At 36.7% G+C, this 21,947-nt stretch overlaps 1 protein-coding gene across 3 annotated transcripts in view; it reads right to left on the bottom strand.

Moving 5' to 3' along the window:
• Positions 1 to 21,947, bottom strand: part of ADAMTS19 (ADAM metallopeptidase with thrombospondin type 1 motif 19) — a 161,431-nt gene that overhangs the window by 94,236 nt on the left and 45,248 nt on the right. For all 3 annotated transcript variants that reach the window (XM_054809886.1, XM_054809888.1, XM_054809887.1), the window contains 4 exons: positions 19,318 to 19,490; positions 18,302 to 18,385; positions 17,101 to 17,258; positions 7,727 to 7,770 (listed from right to left, as the gene is read on the bottom strand). In XM_054809886.1, the coding sequence (XP_054665861.1) occupies positions 7,727 to 7,770; positions 17,101 to 17,258; positions 18,302 to 18,385; positions 19,318 to 19,490 (459 nt within the window). The remainder of the gene's footprint in view (positions 1 to 7,726; positions 7,771 to 17,100; positions 17,259 to 18,301; positions 18,386 to 19,317; positions 19,491 to 21,947) is intronic.

Below are 21,947 nucleotides of genomic sequence, written 5' to 3'. Positions count from 1 at the left end.
GTTTGACTTGGCCAATCAGAAATCTCCCTCACCCTCTGCGTCAGCAACTGAACAACCTACAGTATTGATTTGTAACTGCCTTAAGTGCATTTCTTCCACAATTGTGCCTCAACAGAAGAGAAGAAACAAACCAACCATTTCTAGTGAATATAAACAACTGTGGTCCTTGTTAGTATCTTCTAGAAAAAACAGACACATGCTGTGGGTTCCATTTCTGATGATGGGGAGGGCCTGGAAGAGGGGGGACAGACTTTACCTTCCTTCTTTATCCCAGTGAAACCAAATAAGCCCACTGAAAGTGCAGTGGCAGCACCTCTTTCCTCCTTTCCCTTGCTCTGGAGAAACACAGTACAGGGTCCAGTAATCTCACCCTGTCTAGCCACACAAAGTGTTAGAGAGGCAGAAAGACTAATCCTGCCTACTGAGCGCACATAGCAAGGGCTCCTGTTCTGCAGCGCACAGGTACTTGAACTAGCTTTAAATTACGAACATCAAGCGCCTGCAGGAGTTCAGCCACAGTGGCATGCTGCTCAGCATGAGAGAGCTCACCCTCCTCAGCAAACTGTTACCACTGCCCTAGCAAGTTAGGCTAAGGGCAGCTACACAAGACTATAACACAGCAATTTCCTGGATAAGAGGAGGGAGACCAGATGGATACACATAAGGAAGCACAGTGAAAGAGACTTCTTAAGTTTACTTCTGCGGTGCTGCTGCCTGTGTGCTGTGCAACTTCTTTGGCTGCTTCTTCATTGGTAGTAAGCCCTAAGCGTTCAGCTTCAATATTTCCAGTATTAACCTACACTGGACAATGACAGCCTGTCCAATTCCCTACTTCTGTCATATCTCTTAATGCATAAGGCTGGACTAAACCTTTGTCCCTGGGGACAAGTTTTGGAGGAAAAGGTCATGTCCTGTGTATTAAAGATCTACAGCTTTCACGTTATTAAAGAAAAGTAAATAAATCTATCTTTGGCATTTTACTAAGTTGGATGGAAGACCTGTTCTTCATTTTGTTTTGTGGTCTTTACTGTGTAGGTGTTTGTCTGATTCCTTACCGGTCATTATTTGTATCCACACTATTTAGATCCTTTGCAACAGAATGAAGACCTGATGTCACCTCAAGTTTCCACTATTGTTTTTCTCTCTGCAACATTAGCTCTTACCAGAGTTAGAAATTTATAATACACTAGATTTGTACCATACCCCTAAAACAATCCGACAAAAGTTTTTAATGTTCTGTTTAGAGACTGCAATGTCAGCATTTTCTTGGGCAATGCTTTCTAGTAAAGAGTTTAGACGGAAGCATGTTTTTGGGAAACAATGTTCTTACAGCTGATGTTTTAACTGAAAACGGTATCTGAAAGTACAGGATCAAATGGTACAGTATGAGGCTTTTAATTTTTTTTTTTTTTTAAGGAAGGGCTGCTCTTTTGTGATTTCATAAGATACAAAATATTGTTCGAAAACAGCCTTTAATTACCATCCCTCTAGCAGACCACAATCAGAACATTGCACTTACATTCCTCTGAGATGAATGAAATGCTGGAAACCCTGTCTTTCATAAAGCATCAGAAAAGCTCAATTTACTATTCCTGAAACATCCTATTAGTTGTGAATTTCAACCACGACTTAGAGTAAAAGCAAATGATATCGGCTTTAAATGAAACACATTTGTGCAGAAGAACATAGGTGTGTCAGAGTATTTAAAAAAAAGCCTCACCCTGCTGCTGTAAGAAGATAGTATTGAAACAATCAGCTGAGGTCAGTCTATTTAAGGTAAAAGCTATCTTCGAAATGAGTCATAATTCTGACATATTAGGTCAAATGGAACTCAGTTTACACATGCTGAGAAAATTCCTGACCTTCCTTTGACAGAGGCATATTTTTTTAACTGAGCACAGTAAAAGGCTTACAGTAACTGAATCTGGAAATACTACTTTTTTGTCTTCTATTTTGTTGCAATCAGTGTTACTAGAACATTTTACCAGCTATCATAAATCTTTAAAAACAATAACTATAGTCACAACACTCTGCAGAGCACGTGTTGTACATCTGTGGACTTCTGACAAGGGATGAGGGAAGACCTGAAGAATCAGATAGCATAAGACAAGAGATAATACAAGGATTCAGGTGCTTAGCGTCTACTATCTGGAATAGTCTATCATCTTCAATAAAGACATAGGAAAAAAAAAACAACTACCAGCAGGAACTGCAATTAATATTCACTATAGGACACTATTACTAAAGCAACAGCTTTCAAATAGAAAATTTTTTGTCTACAATTATTTTCAAATTCTACATGTTCTTTAAGGATAAATTTACTTGAAGCTTTACAATTTACAGTGATATGACAGTATACCAACATCTTAGATTTTCTTAAAAGCCATGTCACAGGCACTAGAAATGCAGACAACGTAATAGGCTGAACGGAGAGGAAGAACATGCTGGGTACCCTTCCTGATTCTCTCACTTGCTAATTCATTCATCTGTGTGGGTCATTCAGCCTGCCAGTATTGCCAGCTGTAGCAATTATGCTCATTCCTATGCCTTTTGCAAACCATTTTGAGATGCTGCTGCTGCAAATTACACTACTACGCATCCCTGAACACTTCCAGGGCATCAGCAAGCTCTCAAGCACCCTGCTAGAACCCACCCATCAATCTAAACCTACAGCTTTGATGCAAATAGTGAGCTGCATGGAAGCTACAAACAAAATTGTACAGCTAGTTAAGAAAACAATCACAATTTCCACTAAACACAACTGCATGTTGGTGTTAAGACTTGCTGAGTCATTTTGCTGCACAAGAGAAGGCAGGAAAATGAGGTAGAGAGATGCTAAAACAGTCAGTGAGCAGCCACCAAGCGCAGCAGTCCCAGAAGGGACACAGCCTCCCTTAGAAACAGTCATTCCCTCAGTTCCTGCAGATTAACAAGGCTCCATACGGATGCCAGCACAAGATGGGCATCATTTTACAGTCTGCCCATGCCTGTAACGTTTCACACTAAGAACTCACTATTATAGTGTTTCCGCAGAAGACATTAGCTAGCAGCAAACAACAAATGGAATCCAAAATAAGCATGTCTCAGAGACTCAAAATCTTAATTGCTGCAGTGGAAAGCTAGACAAAGGAAGGGAAATTCAAATGTGCATATGCTTGCCATAAGAAATAGTCTCCCTGTATTTATTTGTTAGCCTAATCCTTGAAGGGAGTGAGAAAATATCTGTTGATTTCTATCTGCTGGTCCTAAGGTTTGTGCAATAATGCACTAACAAGTTGTCCTATGAATCATTGCTCCTTTCAGTTACTTAAATATAATAATACTAAAAGGGGCATGCACAAGAGGAGTACAGCAAGTACAAGCCCCTAGTTTACATTTTGTGCTGATTCTTTTAGTACAGATTTAAGTTTCTGAAAATTGACAACTGAATTATTTCTTAGAATTTTCAGAAATTTGTTGAGACATCTATACTCATAATTTTACCTGTCCACAGCACAAGTAAAAGAACAACACTCCAAATCACCACAAATTTAAATGATAGGTCCTTCTGACTAAGCTAGCAAAACTTGTTTGGAGGACAGAAATGCCATGATTCCAAAGAACAGTGGTCTTCTGGGGCAAAAGAATCTTAGACAACTACTGGTCTAAGACAACTTTTTCACTAGCTAAAGTAAATTTAATTTGTATATAAATAGCTTCATATTCTTCCACCCCCAGACAAACCCTCTATTTTAATCATGGTATGTATCATACAGTAAAGCAAGGTCTGAACCTCTCTTTAAGCTAGAGAAGTGCTGTGAGCATCAGTGGCGGAAACACAGGATCTCACTTCTGTGCAGGAATAGGAGATAGGGAGCATACACATGAGCAGAATAGCAGAGAGAGGGGAGGGAAGGAAAAAGAGTGCGGCAGCCAATCAACCAGAGGAAGCTCAAGAACACTTGGGTATGGTCAATTTTGAGCCTAAAACAATTGCCTTGTGGTGCTCCACCCAGGAGGAATTTCATAGTGGCTGTGACAATTGACAATGCTGAAATCAGAATTGCTTAGCTGAAATCAGTTGACCTGGGCTGACTACCAGTTGAGACTTTAGCTTCTTGTTCCACAGAAACACGAGATTAGTCAAAGAAGTCATTCATTTGAATTACTCTGGATTTACAGTGTGAACTACGAAACTAGTCCCACAGCTCCCCTGGCTACAGTAGAGCTTTCCAAACACTTCTAGCAGTAGTATAATACTTAATATAACTCTGAAAAGCATTAAAGATTCTACTTTCTAAACTTCAACACACTGGGAAATCAAATAAAATTCCAGAACTCTATTCTTCTACTTCTGTCTACTTTTCAGATCTATCAGATATGAAGTGTTATACATTTTGTGTTTCATCAGCAAGATAGCCTGAACCTTTTTTTCCTGATTAAGAATGTAAAAATCTGACAAACATTCCAAAACATATTTATGGAAAAAAAGTCTTGTATTTGTCCACCTCAAATGCTTTCATGCAGGAATATTTGGGAGATTGACAACATGTATTTTGTTTCAAAATCAAGAACGAAATTATATATTTCTAGGGAGTTTTGACACATGTTTTTGATTTTGAGGAAACATTTTTTTCCGGTTAACAGTGTTCTCAGTTAATATTACCTTTAAACCATTAAATCTTCATATAAATCACTCTGTTATTTTAAGAAACAATGAAAAAGTACTAATTGAAGAGTGCATGAGCTATATACTTTGAGTAGAAGAAGACTGGAAACACAGAGAAATTTATTATTTGCCACTTAAATACGTGAAAACTTTTTCTATATAACAGAATACTGCAACTTACACAATCTGGCTTAAGTGGGTACTCACATTCAGTCTGAGAACTGAGAGTCTTGGCACTTGAATAAACAATAAATCCACTATTTGTCTGTTTAGTATCCATCACTGGGAAGAACTATAACTCAACATGACAAGGCTTTCCAGTAATGAGGTCTGTCCTGTAAATGTTCCTTTCTCATGACTTTCATTTCTGAATTGTGTAAGGTGCTACAAAGATCACCTTGACTGCCTCACGTACATATACAGTCATGTTAACATTTCACAGAGGATTGCCTTATTCTATTCTTTATGGTAGACAAAAGTCTGTATTGTGGTGTATTCTTTTGCGGTTTTTTTCTTTAGGGGAAGGAGGGGCAAGCTCTAGACAGCTGGGAATTGTACAGTTGATACTACGTTAGCATTTCTCATCTAGTTTCTCTGGCAAATTCTGTAATTTACAGCATGTTAAAACATCCCTGGAAAGTGCTGTCTCCTTTTGCCTGTAAAGATGTTACATGAAGATCTATAGTAAGATCAAACTGCTCTTCCTTATCTTTCAGCAAAGTTTTACTCATGATTTAATCTAAAACTAAAAATGACCATTTGGTTTTTCTCAGGGAAATCAAAAGTAAAAGAAAAGATGACAAAATGAAACCACCATCTACCAACATGTACTTTCAACAATTTTGCATATAAACCCACAATCCTAAAAATACTGACATAATACATCCATGCCAGCAAGACAATTAAAAAATTCTCTTCAAAAGAAATGCACCAAATTCTCCCTAAGTTTTTGAACAGTCTTCCTTAGATCAGCTCGTGGATGATGGTAGGCAAGAGCTTCAGAAAGACATTATCTTTTTAAGAGTGAGCATGGATCCACAGTACTGTAAATATGTATGGAAGAAATTATACACTGAATTTATGGAAAGATGCTATATTCATCTGGAAAACTAATGATTAAATTCATATAATAACTGATGGAACAACAGGAAAAGAATGATCTAGCTTTTCCTGCACAATTGTACCTATATGGAAAAAACCACACATATGAACTGTGTTTTGATTCCTGAAGAAAACTAAACAATACCCAGAGTGGGAAATTCCACAACCATTTCACAAAATGTCAAATTAGACAGCTAAGCTCTCCATTTTGCTTATCATTGTATCAAGACTGCAAACTCTTAACTTCCTGTGCACTTATGAGTAATGCACTGCCTCATTTTCAAGTTTCATCCAAGCTTCTTCATCATAGAAATGTGAATGACTGATACCCGACTCAATTCAATCTTATGTCATTTACAATTCCATGGACAAATTCAGAGATAAGTAGTTATTCTAATACGCCAAGGTTCAACCAAAGAGGAAATGTTTTTCAGGGAAAATCCTTGAATACATTCACTTCATCTGTGAAATCCAGACAGCAGCCTATCCTGATTTAGATATACTGGAAGTACTCCAGATTTCATCTTCAGCTTAGATCAGCATAAGATGCTGAAGACTTCTTGTCACATCGCTTCCTCTTTCAGCTGGAAGGAAACATTTTTCCACTTACAAGACAGAAATAAATGATTCTGAGCACCAAACACTCATACAAAATTCACCTAAGACCACAATACCAATTAGTGGAAGAACACTATGAATTCTTAACACTAACTGCTGTGAGAAACATTCCATTTTTCATTTAGAAAGATTCTTTATTGATATCTACCCCATAGACACACTCACACAGACTTGGGATGACACAGTAGTAAAAAGACTAGCAAGAAGTGAGGTAATACAGCTTACGTAAGAATTCTTCTCAAACCTTTGCCATGGATATTAAATGGGGAAAAAAAAAATTCTACTTCTCTACCTAAGAGGGAGCACAAGCATGACAATAGTTAATAGTCCATTACTATCATCCTAATCTTACTGAAACAATTTAGGTTCTGAATACTTGTATTTACATATAAAACAGTTAGACTTCTATTAGCCAAAAAAAATTCTCTTTCATTTAGTGTCATGGCATGTTTTTACACAGAATTATAACTGAACAGAATAATTGCTACTTTTTTGTTTGTTTGTTTGTTTGTTTGGGTTGGAAGGGACCTTAAAGATCCAACGTCCTTGCCACAGGCAGCAACACCCTCCACTAGACCACGTTGCCCAAAGCCCCATCCAACCCGGCCTTGAACACTTCCAGGGATGGGGCCTCCACAGCTTCTCTGGGCAACCTGTTCCAGTGCCTCACCACCCTCACAGTAAAGAATTTCCTCCTAATATCTAATCTACCCTCCTTTAGCTTAAGGCCATTACCCCTTCTCCTATCACTACATGCCCTTGTAAAAAGTCCCTTTTGCTACCTTTTCCATCAGACCTTTACACTGAAAAACTATCATCTTCCCAAAAGGGTGTGATCTAAATTAAGGACTGTTGATAGAAAAACTCAGTGCAGCCAGCACTCACTTTATCTGAAGATATCAGAAAATGCCTTGCACTATAGTTCACATCCTGTACTCTTCTGAAGTTGCATAGCTCATAAACACTGTATCACTCTACTATATTACATTATATTCTTATGGAAATGGTTTTTAAACATCACAGACATATTCTCACCAAAGATAAGCCCACTACATAAAAAAAAGACTCATAAACACACTTGTTTAGCTTCATATTCTGAATTCAGAATATTAAAAAATTTTTGTATTAAACTGCCAGTGAGATCAAAAAGAAAGAAGTTTTAAAAACATTTTATTTTGCTAGAAGCATACACAAATCTAACAAAGTATTATTGGCATTTGAGATGTATTTTGCATTTTAGCTAGTTACAGCTATCCATCACTGATGCTGCTGTCATCTTTTAGCTTCACATCTCTATTTATGTAACACTTATTTTATGGAGTGGTTTATACACACAGTCTCTTACGTTTATTTACTTACCAACAGTATCACATGGTTCATCTTTATGTACACAGAAATCCTTCCTAGAATTGGAGGGGAAAAGAAAAATGTTAAGCAAGCCAAGCTGTCAGACTAGTAACGGCTGTGTGACCTATTTACAAATATTTTGTATGACTCAATGAATAAATACAGAACACCATTATCTCAACAAAGAGCACGGGAAAGCAAAGGCCAGGATTACTCAGAACACTTAGACTTCAGTTAATTGTCAGAACAGATTTAAGAGTAGTCAGGTGACAAAACATGTACCATATTTTTAAATGGCATTGTACCTAATATCTGTTTTTGCCCCCTATGTATCTTGAAATATAAGAACTGTAAAGTTAGTCTTTCTTTCATTTGAAAATATCTTCAGTGCTTAATATCAGCTCCAAAAGCAGCATGGTAATCCAGCATTTAGATCAGAGATAGAGTCAGAAAATTTTTGTGCTAAAAAGTTAATGGTTAAAATTACTAATAGGAATACATTCTGGAGAAGCATTTCTGCTAGGGCATCCCATTCCAGTTGTGGAAGACTCACGAATTAACTTGCTGGGAGAAGCTTATCCTGTCTCCAACACAGATTTTAGTCCAGCCATAGCTCTGTAAGTAAGACTGCTCAACTGCATGAAGTGGAATAAATATTTCATGTCTGTGTTAAACAACATCTGCTTGGGATTCATTTTAATTTCACACCTATTTTATCTGTTCTCAGACACACGTAACACAGGCATCAAAAGAGCAAAGGAAAAGCTTCTTTTTACTGGAGTGTTTATAACTGATGCTATTTTTCTATTTTAAATAAAAATAGGGCTGCTGAGGTATACATGAACTGGGGAGGGGGGAGGGAATCAGTGGGGAACAACCAACAACCAAACCCCACACTGAGCATCTAAGCAAAATACAACCAAGTTACTCAAACTTCATTCCAACACATACACAAATAAAGATATTTCTGTTCTTTAGCTGTACCACAGAGTAACAGTCTCTGCTTTTAGAGAGGGACCATATGAGACAAAGAGATTTCATTTTTATATTCTGTCTATGAAGCTACATCGATATACACACAGACTGATATAAATAAAGATACACACATATGTAAACACTCATTTTCCAGGAACAAAATGCAGGAATTGTTTGGTGCTTGAGATGAGAGAGTAGACTAGTGATACCTATCATTTTTACAAATGTAACTACTCCAAGAGCTTTTTGTTTGTTTGTTTGTTTCCCAGAGACTATTCCCACAGAGTGATTTAGACCCAAAAGCAATCTCAAGAGGCTGGCAAATTTCTGACAGTTGTTAAAGGTTACACAGCCAGAGACATGGGGTTGTAGAGCTTTTGATTCTCCAGTCATCATTGCCAGATAATTACAGAGTAGAAAAGAAAAACAACAGTGCTAGAAAAAATCTTGCAAATAATCTGATAACTCTGGGAATCCACTTAGAAGAGTCCTGGTGAACAAGAAACTACAATCAGATACAGAAGGAAGTTCTTGTATTTTTTCAAACCTGCAACAAACTGCATTAATGCAAGGGTTGTAACACAGTTCTTTGTTTTGTGCTAAGTGACGCAGGGGACTTACCGTCTTGTTAAGCAACATTACAGAACGATTAGAAATATGGCACTTGTGGTGAAGCAAGAGAACATGTGTAAAGATAATCTAAGGACATGGATTGTCTTCCATGCACACTCATACAACTACCAGAAATATTAACTGATGTAACAACAAGAAAAAAAAAAAAAAAAAAAAGCGCGTACCTTCAAATGTACAATACCATCTGACATTTTAAAACTGCCAATATCCAAGAGGTTCCTGCTTATGTAATAGCTTTGCTCTCATACACTTACTGGTTTGGTTTTTTTCCCTTCTTGGCTGACTCTGACTATGGTTATGCTATGCATCCAGAGTTTCATTATGGGACTTGGGGGAAATGGTATTGCTATGACTTAGCAAGAGGGAAGTACAATAAAACATTCTTAATTCCTGATCTACATTGAAAGAATATAATACCACCTTTAATTTCCAAGAATATGAATGCATTGCATACATTTGAGACTAGGCTCCTTAGTAAAGATTTACAGCTCTAGCTAGACCTACCAATGACTCTTACAGAAATAGTTCTCTAATTCCCACATGGTAACTGAAATATTCCATCATATTATAACTATGTTACTGTGTATGTATGTAACATAGACACACACACACATATATATACACCTCTGCACTTTATATATATGTGGAATTGGCATACTGAAACTATACAAAACAAAAGAGAGGATACGGACTCTTCCAAGTGAGAGGAGGTATAAAATAGAGCAATAAAGTACAATACAAAGCCCTCAGGAAAGCCACTGAGATGATTTGCCTTTGTTCTTTTCCTCCCTTCTCTTAGCAAAATAGGGCAAAGGTATTAGCATTACCATTAATGCAGAGAGAAACTTTTGCAGAGCAAGGTAGAAATGGAGTCTAACACTGAAAGCAAGAAACTGGCTAAAGCACACTAAAGTCTCCTTCTAACCAGTATCCAGCACACAACTTCCATTACTCTAAATGCTTACTTTGCATGCACATGGAAGGGAAAACATGTCCTTATTCTAATGAGAGAAAAGAGGAGGTTTCATGACACTTACGACTGATCTCTGAGCTTGAGTAAGTTGGCTAACGCTAGAAAAGAATTCTAAGCAAGAATGGGGAACTACTAATCCATTATTTCATAAAATTACATTTAGTTAATGCATTTTTAATTGACTACATAAAGCATTATGAAGAGCCTTCACAGCAAACAAAACCTATCCAATTTCTAAATATAAAGTATCTCATTACATTCTCTTTGTTAAAAGAAATCCTGATGTGTAGGTGATGGGATGTACAACAGAAGACATCGAGAGCAGCAGAGGAAGACTAAAGAAGAATCCAGACTTATGCTTTATTAATAGTTTGCACCAATTTGTCACTTTAGATAAATTTAACACTTATTTTACGCATACTAGTCAAAAGACCGTTTTCTTGTCCAAGCCAGTTTATCATTTCCTTCCGTATGCTAGACTGGAGAAAAGAACAAACAGAAGAGGACAGATAATGGATTTTACCAGTCTACCAAATTTTCATTCTGTCTTTCACTCTACTTTCAATTTCTTAACTCGTCTTATGTTCATAATTTTGAAAAAAATGTAGTGTAGGCTTGAAATGGCAGTCTAACTCCCGCTGTTATTGGTTGCAGTATTTACAACTTTTTAAGATATATTTGAGGTGTATTGCCCAAGCAACCAGTTTTCTCAAATCATAAAGTTTTTATAAAGAATAGTTGCAATTAATGGTCTCCTTGGCAAAAAAAACCAGTCTTATCATACTGCAGACATGTTCGTTTGTATTGTGCTAAGTGAATAATGACAATACTGCAGATGTTCTTGTCTTTTCACTTATTGGGACATTCTGAGATGGTTTCCATGTATAAGCTAGGCATATACATACTAATGAACACACTTAAAAATAATTAAATGAAAATCAATTTTGAGGTCAATGAACCACAGGACAAATTACACATTTACTATTCAGTTGGGAATTTAAACAAATGGACCATGTTACTATCGTAAATGGTATTTCAGAAACTTTTTAGTATTTTGAGGGTAAACCTCAAATGCACCGGTATGCACTGGACAGTGTATTTTAGTAAATCAGGAAATACTATATTTAAATATTTTACATAGTTAACAGATCACGGTGGAGTCCAACAGAATCTAGACTCAGCATTAGCATTAAACACTGATCTGGAAGAAAATAAGAGAGCACTACTAGTAAAGTTTGAAAATTAAATGAGTTTTGTTAGAATACAAATAGGAATGAAGACAAATCAATTTTTAAAGATGACGCATCTGAGTAACTTTTATTTTAACGTAGCCAAAACTGGACCCCCAAACTTGATCAGATATGGCAACAGCATGACAACAACAAAAAAATGAGCATTTGAAAACAGCCAGTAGGAGTGAACAGTACCGTTGGATAAGGACACAGGAAAATATCAGCCATGGCACCAGTACAACCATTCACACACTGTGTCCAATTTTGGCACTTATGCTTCAAAAAACAATTTGGAAAATAGGAAAAGGTCTGGAAACAGCTAAGAGAATGATTACATGTCTGGGAAACAGGCTTAAAAACCTCTCTAAATTAATTGAAGAGAAAGATGAGTTGTGAGTTGAGCACAGCCTGCAAGTATTTACATAGGGAGGAGCTTTCTAACAGCTCTTTAGGAGCAAAGGGTACGAACAGATCCGTGATTGAAAGCTGAAGTAACAGAAATTAGAAATAAGATGCAACTTTCCATTCTGAATATAAGTAACTGTGGCAATGGTGTAGTTCAGAACACAGTTAATCTTCCTTTATTTTAAATCTTTATCTCAAGACTGTCTACCTTTTTTATTCACCAGAGAAATAAAATGTAAAAATAACTGACGAATTTAATGTTAGGGACTTGCACTAGATAATCAGAGAATTAAAATTTAGTTTAGGTCTGTGTAACGCTATGTAACAGATCTGTATGAGTGAACGGAAAATATGTAGCCTGAGCACTAAAGCTCAAAAGAACAAGCTGACAGAAACTGGTAAATTCATGCAGATTTTTCTTGCATGTATTACTACAAGCATTGCCACTTCATAGACTCAAACACCTTGAACTTAGACAAGAAAAAAACCCCAAAACCCAAAACATGTGATGACTTAAAATTAGGGGAAATTTTTAAATGCACAAGTTAAAAATATGTGTCTTATACATTAATTTATAATTAATACAGGAGATTGTGGGGGTTTTTTTAAAGGACATCTTTGATTCTACAGTATGTTCTTTTCATGTTTCCATGCTTCCTTCTGCATCTACAAGCCTATTACTATATAACTAATAGAAGGACACGTGAGATTGTCATGAACTCCCTTGATGTGTACTGCTGATGTCAAAAAACCCCCAGTAAACACTGTAAAACTTTGCAAAAGATATCAGGAGTCTTGGCAGTATTGAAATTACAGTGATAAAAACATACCACTATAAGGACAAAATTAAGAATAATTTTATCTCTTACCGGGCACTTCAAGAACTCATTTTTCCAGAGCTGAATTTCACCAGAAATTTAAGGACAGCAGTAGCAGCTTAATAATCCAATCTCTATCCCGTTACATTTCAGCAATTTTGGACTGCCAAACACTTCAAGCTTTTGGGGTGAACCTGTAATGTTAGTTTCTGTGCAGGAGTCATTCACAGTCTTCCACCTCTGACTTTTTTTGAGGAGGTATTTTTGGTTCAAACCATTAACACCAGAAAGGAAATAAAAAGCAAAGTCAGGAAAAGAACTGTACTTTTTATATGCATTGGAAGGGAATAGAAACACCTAAGAAATTCTTGTCCAAGCTTTGGGCAGAGTTCTATCGGGTTGGAACGATTGGAAATGAAACAATATTTAGCAAATTTAAGTGCTGTTTATGCCATTGTCTACTTTTATAGAATGAGTCACTTTCTCACAGTGAAAATGCCTCACAGCACTGTTGCAATTATATATCACCCAGAGCAAAGAGATTTCAGATACTGCAGATCATTATGAATGAACAGCTGATGTACGCTGTGAACATGAAATATCACTGTCTGCTGAATATTAGAGAATCAGAGATCTACTTTCTATTACAAGCACGTGTCAAAATGGCAATTGTGAGAAGGAGAATACAGAACTCAATTTTTTATTATTATTTTCATATTCTAAAAACCACTGTGACATAGATTGACCTATGGACTGGAAAGGCAGCATGATGCAAAATTTTTAAGAGAAGGTAGATTCTGCCTCATTCTTGTATCTCTTTTTTTTTTTCTTTTTTTTATATACTTCAAAGATTTCATTGCCTTGTTGGCAATAGGGGCAATATAAGAACTTAGGTATCGTCAGCAACTGTGGATGCCATGGGCCTTTTCCTGCCTTACTTTCAGTTACCTCATTCAGGTCAGACAACCTATGCAGATAGCAACTAGTAATACCATCTCAGTGGACACCAAAATGGGGGCTTATCTCTGCACTCGCACTCTGTAACTTAAAAAGCAAGGAAGACATTGATGTGCCATGGTATATTTTTTCCTCAGAGGAAAGTACTTCCTGATATGTATATCTCTAAAGTAATAGCGCTAATTTATAACTTTGAATCAGATAGTTTTATTAAGAGAGTCCTTAAAACAATTTCTGTCTTAATTCTTACATTCTCCTTATACCTAAACTCCCTGGGGATCTTTTCTACGTACACTATTTAAACTTTTTCTTTCTGTCTTCCTTCTACTTTATGGCATGATATTACTTCATCAGAAAAAAACAATTTAAAGGTAAACTAAACAAAACCTCACAGGCTGAAATAGGACTACAGTAAAGTGAAATTAACAAATTGGTACCATATTCATATGTATCATTATAGCTTATTTGGGCAGCAGAGAAAGTTGTGAGAAGAAACTGGTTTTGTCTTCCACTCTATGTAACAAAAGGAAAAATAAGTCTTGAAAAGTACCTTTTTCATGGAAAGGCTATGATGGCTCTTTGACTGTTGAATAAATCTCTGTTACATACACGTCATGCTCTTTGTAGTTAGGCATTAAAAATTAGCTCTGCACAATACTCAATGCTTCATTTCTAACTCTTGGTTACTGGACACAACTGGCATGCAAAAACACAGGAACACTTTTTCAAAGCATTCTTGCTGTTCTACTATCATGCAAGACAAAAAAGGAGGCGTGGTAAGTTTTAGGATGTCTGCCACAGAATGTGTTAAATAACCGAAACTTTACATTTTTACTTGAAAACTACCAAGCAGTTGGTGTTTATCTGTCTAAACAAAATTATTTCTTTCAAATACAGCTGTTTGAAAGTTGTGACAAAGGAGCTTGTTATGTGTTTGCAAAACAGAATCAAACTCAGAATTAACAAAAGACACAAGTGGAGCCACACTGGGGTTAGCTATACCATAAACCTGATGATGTGCAGAGGGAGCCTGCATTAGCAAAACATTCCCACAGTCGGGAAACTGCACTGGTATGATTTATTAGCAGCTAAAGCAGCTCTGAGATGGGAGGCAGTATAGTCCCGAGAATAATACCACTGAAAAAATAAAAATGTCAGAAGAACAGATCTTTAATCTCTGGCTCCAGCACTGACTTGCTATCTGACATCCAACCAATCGCTTCCTCGCTCTCTACTTCAATTTTCTTAACACTGATCAGAGATTTACTCCAAAAAACTTACTAAAACTGACATGCATAAATTATAGGCAATGCAAATCAGAATATCATTATTACATAGTACATCTTAACGTATGGCTAGACTTTCAAAAAACTTTTTTTTTTACCATTTGAAATGCTGCTTGAAATTCAAAAAGCTCTCTGGCCGAACACAGAAAACACTAAAAACATCTCCAGACCACTGCCTCTCAACTGCTTAACTAACACTTCACTCGCATCAGTTCAGAACTCTTCTGCCTCTTCCCATAAAGGCTGGTTAAGATGACGGTGAAAAAGTGAGAAGAAAAAGGTGTTACGTGCTTTATTTCATAGCATCTTACTTCTTGTGAGATAGATACACCTCACGAACTGAAGAATGCAACCCTAGACTCACTCTCCTGGCAGTGCCTGAGATGCAGGCTTGAAGGGTTCAATGCCCCCTCAAGCTGCTGCGGCTGCTGCAGATACTGCTGTCTCCGCTGTCTCAAATAAGAGAGCCAGGTGACATAGGCAAGAGGTCACTCAACAACCCCATGTTTCCAGCAACCAAGCAGTATGCAATCGCTTGATTATCCTTCGACAGTCACAAAGTACATCCACATGTAAGAAGGTTTGTTCCCTGTTAGCTATGCTCATCAACCCAATGCCATCTATGATACTCGGCCATCCTTTATGCTTTGGCCCAAGTTCACTCTTTTCTACTACTCACATTTTTCCTTCTCCATCTAGACTCTTCCTCCACTGACACACTCTGCTATTAAAATCAGTCTTAGGTCTTAATCTGAAAAATTTCTTTCCAGTTTGTCATGCAAAATATGTTTTCTGATGAGCTAATGGACATTATTTCTCATGTCTTCTACAGTAGTTCAGAGGAGCCTGCGTGAGGGACTTACAGCTTAGCTAACATATAAATGTGTAACAAAAACTAATCTGCCCCCTCAAAGCCCCAACAATCCATAAACCAGGCAAACACAACAAATAGAGGAGGATGGCACAGGGTAAGAAGAGGTGGGTGTCAGCTTTTCTAAGAAAAGGTAAGGGATTAAATAGCAAAAGTAGCAACAAAGCTGTCACCACAGACAATTTGGTCTTCATTTCCTGCTTCCAGTATGTGACTGGCTCTCCAAAACTGGGAAATTTAGGGAGGAAGCATTTTTCTGCTTCTGCAAACTGAAATACATTATAGATATTGGAGTAATCAGAATGTAAATTAATGTTAAAAAATGCATGTAGCTCCTAGTAAGATTGCCCTGAATAAATGGTATAAGGCTACACATAAGTTTAAAGATTACACATGGTTTTGGGATACCATGTCACCAACTAGCATGGCACGGCACAATAGTATTCTACTATCTCCAATCACAAGAATTTTCTTCGGAAGGGAAGTCTGAAGGTGATCCAGTCCAAGGTCCACCTCAAAAATGGGACTAAGCCCAATCCATGACCAGTTGAACCATCATTCTGTCCTTTTATTTAGATAATGGCTGTATGCTGTTTGAACATCAATATGCATCCCCCTGTGCACCACTTACAGCCTAAACCATGACAGCGTCTTCTTGGGAGGAAAGAGGTGAGCTGGAGTTATATTTCCTTCTGAATGTGTGAAACACCTGATAAGAGTTATAAGGAACTGCAGATTTGGGATCGCACCCCTGTGGCTGTAGAGCATATACTGTGTACATGATATACCTTCAGCACACAATGAAGCACACTAGTTCTAGATTCACATTGCACAACTCAGCAATGTGCCTAGTGTCATGCTGATCCAGCTCTGAATGGTCTAAATAGGCTTTTGTGTTCTGAATGAAAGTATCTACAGGTCTGTGTGTGCTGCCTCTTTTAAATGAAGGCATATGGAGAGAAGCATCCGCCTATGGCCTTAGCTATATAGCCAAGGAAGAAACAAGAGAGTGACCTGTTTGTAATTTCACACGTTTACCATCTGGGAACTATGGCTTTCTGATCTATCTTTACCACCACTTTACCACCACTGTTGAGTTCTGGAAAGAAGCCTCAAGTTGCATTCTTCCTCACTGCAAAACTAAATCCTAACTGCGTTGGTTGACTATCATTCCTTTGATCTATGTTCATATTAGGCCACTGCCTATTTTTTAATGCTCATCTTTCAGTATTTTACCTTGTGATCAGTATGGCTGCATCAACTGAAGACATGTCTTCTCCCCAGCTTGTTGACATTTCTAAGTGTATATCATTCTTCTTGCCAAATTCTTCATGTTGCCATTTACAAAAGCTTTCCAGCATTTTTTCCCCATGATGTCCAATATACATATCTGTCTGGAAATAAAAACCAATTAATTTTTTTAAAATTATGATTCTGTAAGTAGAATTAAGACAATTTTTTGACAAAGTTAGCAAAAATATTCTCCTTTTTATGGCATAATATATTCATAGCAGAATGACTTGAACTTCAGGAGCAGAGATCATTTGCTCCTGTTAAAAATACAGGTGAAGACAGTGCACTGAAAGGCATACAATGGATCTGTTCACCTGAACTCTTGTCTCATTTATTTGCTGATTTTTCACTATCCATAGTGAAGAAAAGATTAATGATGTGAAAATCCAGAATTTGAATATGAAATGAGGCTTCTCCACTTGTTGAGAGGACACTGAAGAAAGAAACACTTTCTTATCCATTGGAAAAATATAACATTTTAAAATTAGAAACATGGATAAGGAAATCCCTTTTTAGTATGAACTAACTAAAGCATGAAAGGATTTCCATAATATTTTGTAGAAAAAGCAAGAAATCAAGTTGACATTGTCTTGAAATATGATATACAAACCATGGGTTAATAGAAAGCATAAATCAAGATATCAGCCGACTCGTCTTCCTTCAGAAAGAAAGAACAACAGGATTTGAGATGATGCCTGAAACATACAGTGAAAGAATAGTGCTATATCATGGCACCTTTTGTTCGTCTAGGGATTGACTGACAAAGAACATCAGTCCTCCTTCTATTGTTCACTGGGTTTAAGGGAGATGATTTTTGTACTGAGCTGTGTGAATGCACAAAAAGCAGAGCACAAGCAGATTTACTTAAGAACTAGCTGATTTCCACAAGGAAACTTTGTTTAATTGATTTCCAACTGCCAGCACAGAAAAATCTCAGTATGTGTGGCACATAAATTAGGAGAAGCTTAATGTTTACTGGGGCTGCCCAGCAGTGTAAATAAATAACTAAATAATGCACAAAAGCTAACTGAGAACATTTGTCAGCCATTAAAGATGCTGAATATTGCAAGCCTTTGTGGAGTACAAGCAACAAGCTAAGTAGCATTACCCTCTACAGGTTAAGAGAAAGGTAATATGTACTTACTGGAGTCTCATGAAGGAGGACAAGCTTAGTCACCCGAAGATTTACTTGTAGTCCAAGGCTCTTGTGCTGGAAAAGGTTAAAAACCTAAGATAAAAATAGTAAATAAAAATAGGTGCTTGTATTGCACACAAGACACTGTAGACTAAAAATAACAGAACCTCAAAAGAACCTCAAAAATTTCTCATATTCTACTGTAACTGCTTGAATTTTCCATAATTTGAACAGAACATTAAGCTAATGTATTGTGTTAGTCTTCTGAAGGGAAAACAGAGCTTAGGCAGCATTCGTTCAGGGAGCACAAAAAAGACCTTTTCTCCTCAATGGCCATGATCACTTTATAAATTGTAGCCTGTTTCTCCAAATACTTACACATGCATATAATATTATTCACATGAAGATTTCTATTCAGTTAAATCCAGGATCGTAGTCTGAGCCAGGACATGGCAATAACTCTTCCTATCATTCAGAATAGTTAAAAGTTTTTATTTATTCTTCAGCTTAAGCTCCTTCTTTAGAACAATCTTTCCTTGTATATTACATTACAATGCTAGTTTTCACTGCTTTATGCACCAAATGGGTGCACTGAAGCTCCAGATAGTGCTGGGAGGGGATGAAATTGTCCGCTTGCATTACCCTTTGTTTTTTTTCAGCCACTAATGATCACACAATCCTTCTTAACAATGTCATCTCTTCATAATAAGCACAGATCATGAGAAATCATTCAGTGCCTCAGCCTTCCCAACAACATCATAGTCTTCCAACCCAAAAATCACCTTGATCAGCTCTCACTTTCTGGCTTCATGGCTCAAGATATAAGACGAAACAGTACAGACATATTTGCAGCACCAAGGTTTTATGCTGCAAAATACATAGAATAAGTCTTGACAGTCTGCTGATGGTCATGTACTGACTGTCCCTTACAGGTGCTCAGTCAGAATAAAAAAAAGGAGCAAAGAAATCAGCCCATGGTGCATGCATTGTTGGCAAAATGCCAAAATTAATTTTAAATCTCCTACCATGTTTAAGATGGTCAGAATAAATCTTCTGGCAGCATCTGTTCCATGATATGAAACCATAGCTGGATCTGCCACCACAACAGTTTCTATATTGTAATCCTGAGGTAACTTGTAAGAGTATCGTTTTCCTCTTCCACTTTCTGACACTTTTTGATTCTGGGATTTTCTTTTATCTGTAACATAAAACATTGCTTGATGAACTTATCCTTCAAACTACCTCTACAGCACTTTTAGGACTTGTTACCTGTGATTATGGTATAATTCTGATTATGTGGAATGCAACAGCTATGAACTCTAATACATGTTTATTTAGCACTGCCAATGCTAAGGCTCAGACTGAAGGACTGTACAACATAGAAATCTTAGTTCACACCAAGAAAACAGGAATCTTATCCAGCTGCTCAAATAAAGTTAGTCATATTCTTTGCATCCTTTCATCTAATATATTTATAAAAGAATATGTGCCTCCTAGTTTGGTTTGTGGGAGAAAACTAAATTAATGTTAGGTTTGACAGAAAAATCGTCTCACAGAGATTGCAGAATTTTTATCTGCCCATCTTCATAAATCACAGAGAAAACATCTTGATGCAATTGTATCTTAGCATAAAAGATGACAAATATAGATTTGCCACAAATTCAACATTAAGAAAATACATGGAACAAATCAGTGATTTTTGAAGATGAAATAATATTTCAGATGAATGACAGAAAACAATATGTAGGATATAGGTTCGATGGAAACAGAAAAGTGAAGTTTTACTAACATGACTTTAAAGTCAGTGCTGCTGTCATTATAAGCAGTTAAACAACAAAACCAAACCCTGGAAACAGGCTTCTAAACCTACAGAAAGCTCCAAATCAAAACATGTTACATTTATGGTAAGCTAGAGGTTACTGCTTTTGTTAATTTTAAGTTTCCCCTCCAAAACCATGACCAAATCCCCATTACTACTACAGTACATATGGAATACTAATTACACAGAAATATTTCAAGCCAGAACTTCATCAGATATGCATACAGCACTTAGCAAAGATATTTAAAATAATTTAATTTAGAATAAAATATAAAATAAAACTCCCTGTTGTAATAGCCAAATTCTGTTAGATCCTGTTGAAGGGACATAAAACGTCTGGGACTGATCTCACTGAAGTCACTGAAATCAAGTGAAATTTTTTCCAGCTTCCACAATGGAATATCAGGCTCTCTGTTTACAACAAAAGTGATGCTTGAGATGGCAATTATAAACACATGTTCAGGAAACAACCAAATATTCAGAAATTTTGAGGAAATATTTTGCAATTAATCAGTTTCATCTCTAATAGGAAAGTTCCTGCAGTCCATTTTATAACACATGACTACTCTCCAAAAAATAAGTCACTCTTCAGGAAAGTGCTAAAAATATGCCTTAAAAGTCACCGAACTAAAAATTAACTTTGAAGTATAAAGTACCAGTGAAAGAAGGATCTGTGATTTAATATAAATGTATGCATAATATAGATTTAATGTAAATATAATGTAGATACTTTCCAATGTAAAAAGTATAAAGTATTCATGCTTAAAAAAGGTTGTCTATCTTTTTCTGTAGCCATTTGTTAAAGATTATGTGCGTGATTTAGTCCTTCCAGCTACATTTTAGAAGGGCTTACTGATTACAACTGGTGACAATGTATCAGTGTACTAACACTGATAAGCATACCAATTTACTAAAAGAAAAAAGTATATATTCTTCAGAAAAAAATATTTGGTGTTTGATTGCCTAAAAGTAGAAACAACTTATAAATTCATAAGGTATCTAAAATTAATTTTAACCTCTCTCATTTTGATCCTTCAGTCATTTGCTTAGCCTTATACATACAGCTAGACTCTAGCTTTACTTACTAGGATCTACAGCCTAGTTTATAAAACATTATGTGTGTTTTTGTCACTCTTTTGAGAATAAATTTTAATGAAACTTCAGTGTCAGGATTTGTGCCAAAAAACCAACACCCTATAAGCCATACAACTATGACTTAACATGCAAGCTTAAATAGTAAACTCATTTGGGTCAAAAAAGATTTCTCATGAGCCATCTGGTCAATCTGCCTTCCTCCTAGGAGCAGTGACTGATTTCAGTGAAGCTTCCAGCAACACAGTTTATTCATTGTTCACTTCTTCATAAAAACAGCAGCTAGTGGTTGAACACTTTAAATTTGTTAGCATGGCTGTTCAGAGAAGTCTGCTAACACATCTCTCCAAAAGTTTTAGTTAGCAGTGCATTTTATTCAGAATTGACAGTAAACAGCCCACAGTAAAACACAGCATTGTGCTAAACACTAAGGTCGCTATAGTCCCATAAACTGTTGAAATCTCTGTCTTTTGGGACTGTAGTGGATGAGACAACTGCACAGCTCTGTAGACAAGCTGGCTGCAAGGGGCAGTGCCCGTCATTTGCCTCAGGTATCTGCTGGGTTAACAAATCAAAGGACAATCTGTTCTTGGCCAACCAACCCTTTTCAAATTGCTGGCAGAATTCCCCACCACATGAGAACTCACTTATCTGAAAATTTTAGCTCTTTCCTAAGACCTTTAGACAAATGGAATTAGTAATTTCGATACCAGTGGTATTCAAAATTGCCATGATCTAGGCAAA

Source organism: Grus americana, chromosome Z (genome assembly GCF_028858705.1).
Source record: "Grus americana isolate bGruAme1 chromosome Z, bGruAme1.mat, whole genome shotgun sequence".
NCBI lineage: Eukaryota > Metazoa > Chordata > Aves > Gruiformes > Gruidae > Grus > Grus americana.
Note: the sequence above shows the minus strand (reverse complement) of the source record. Positions and strands in the feature narration are given on the sequence as shown.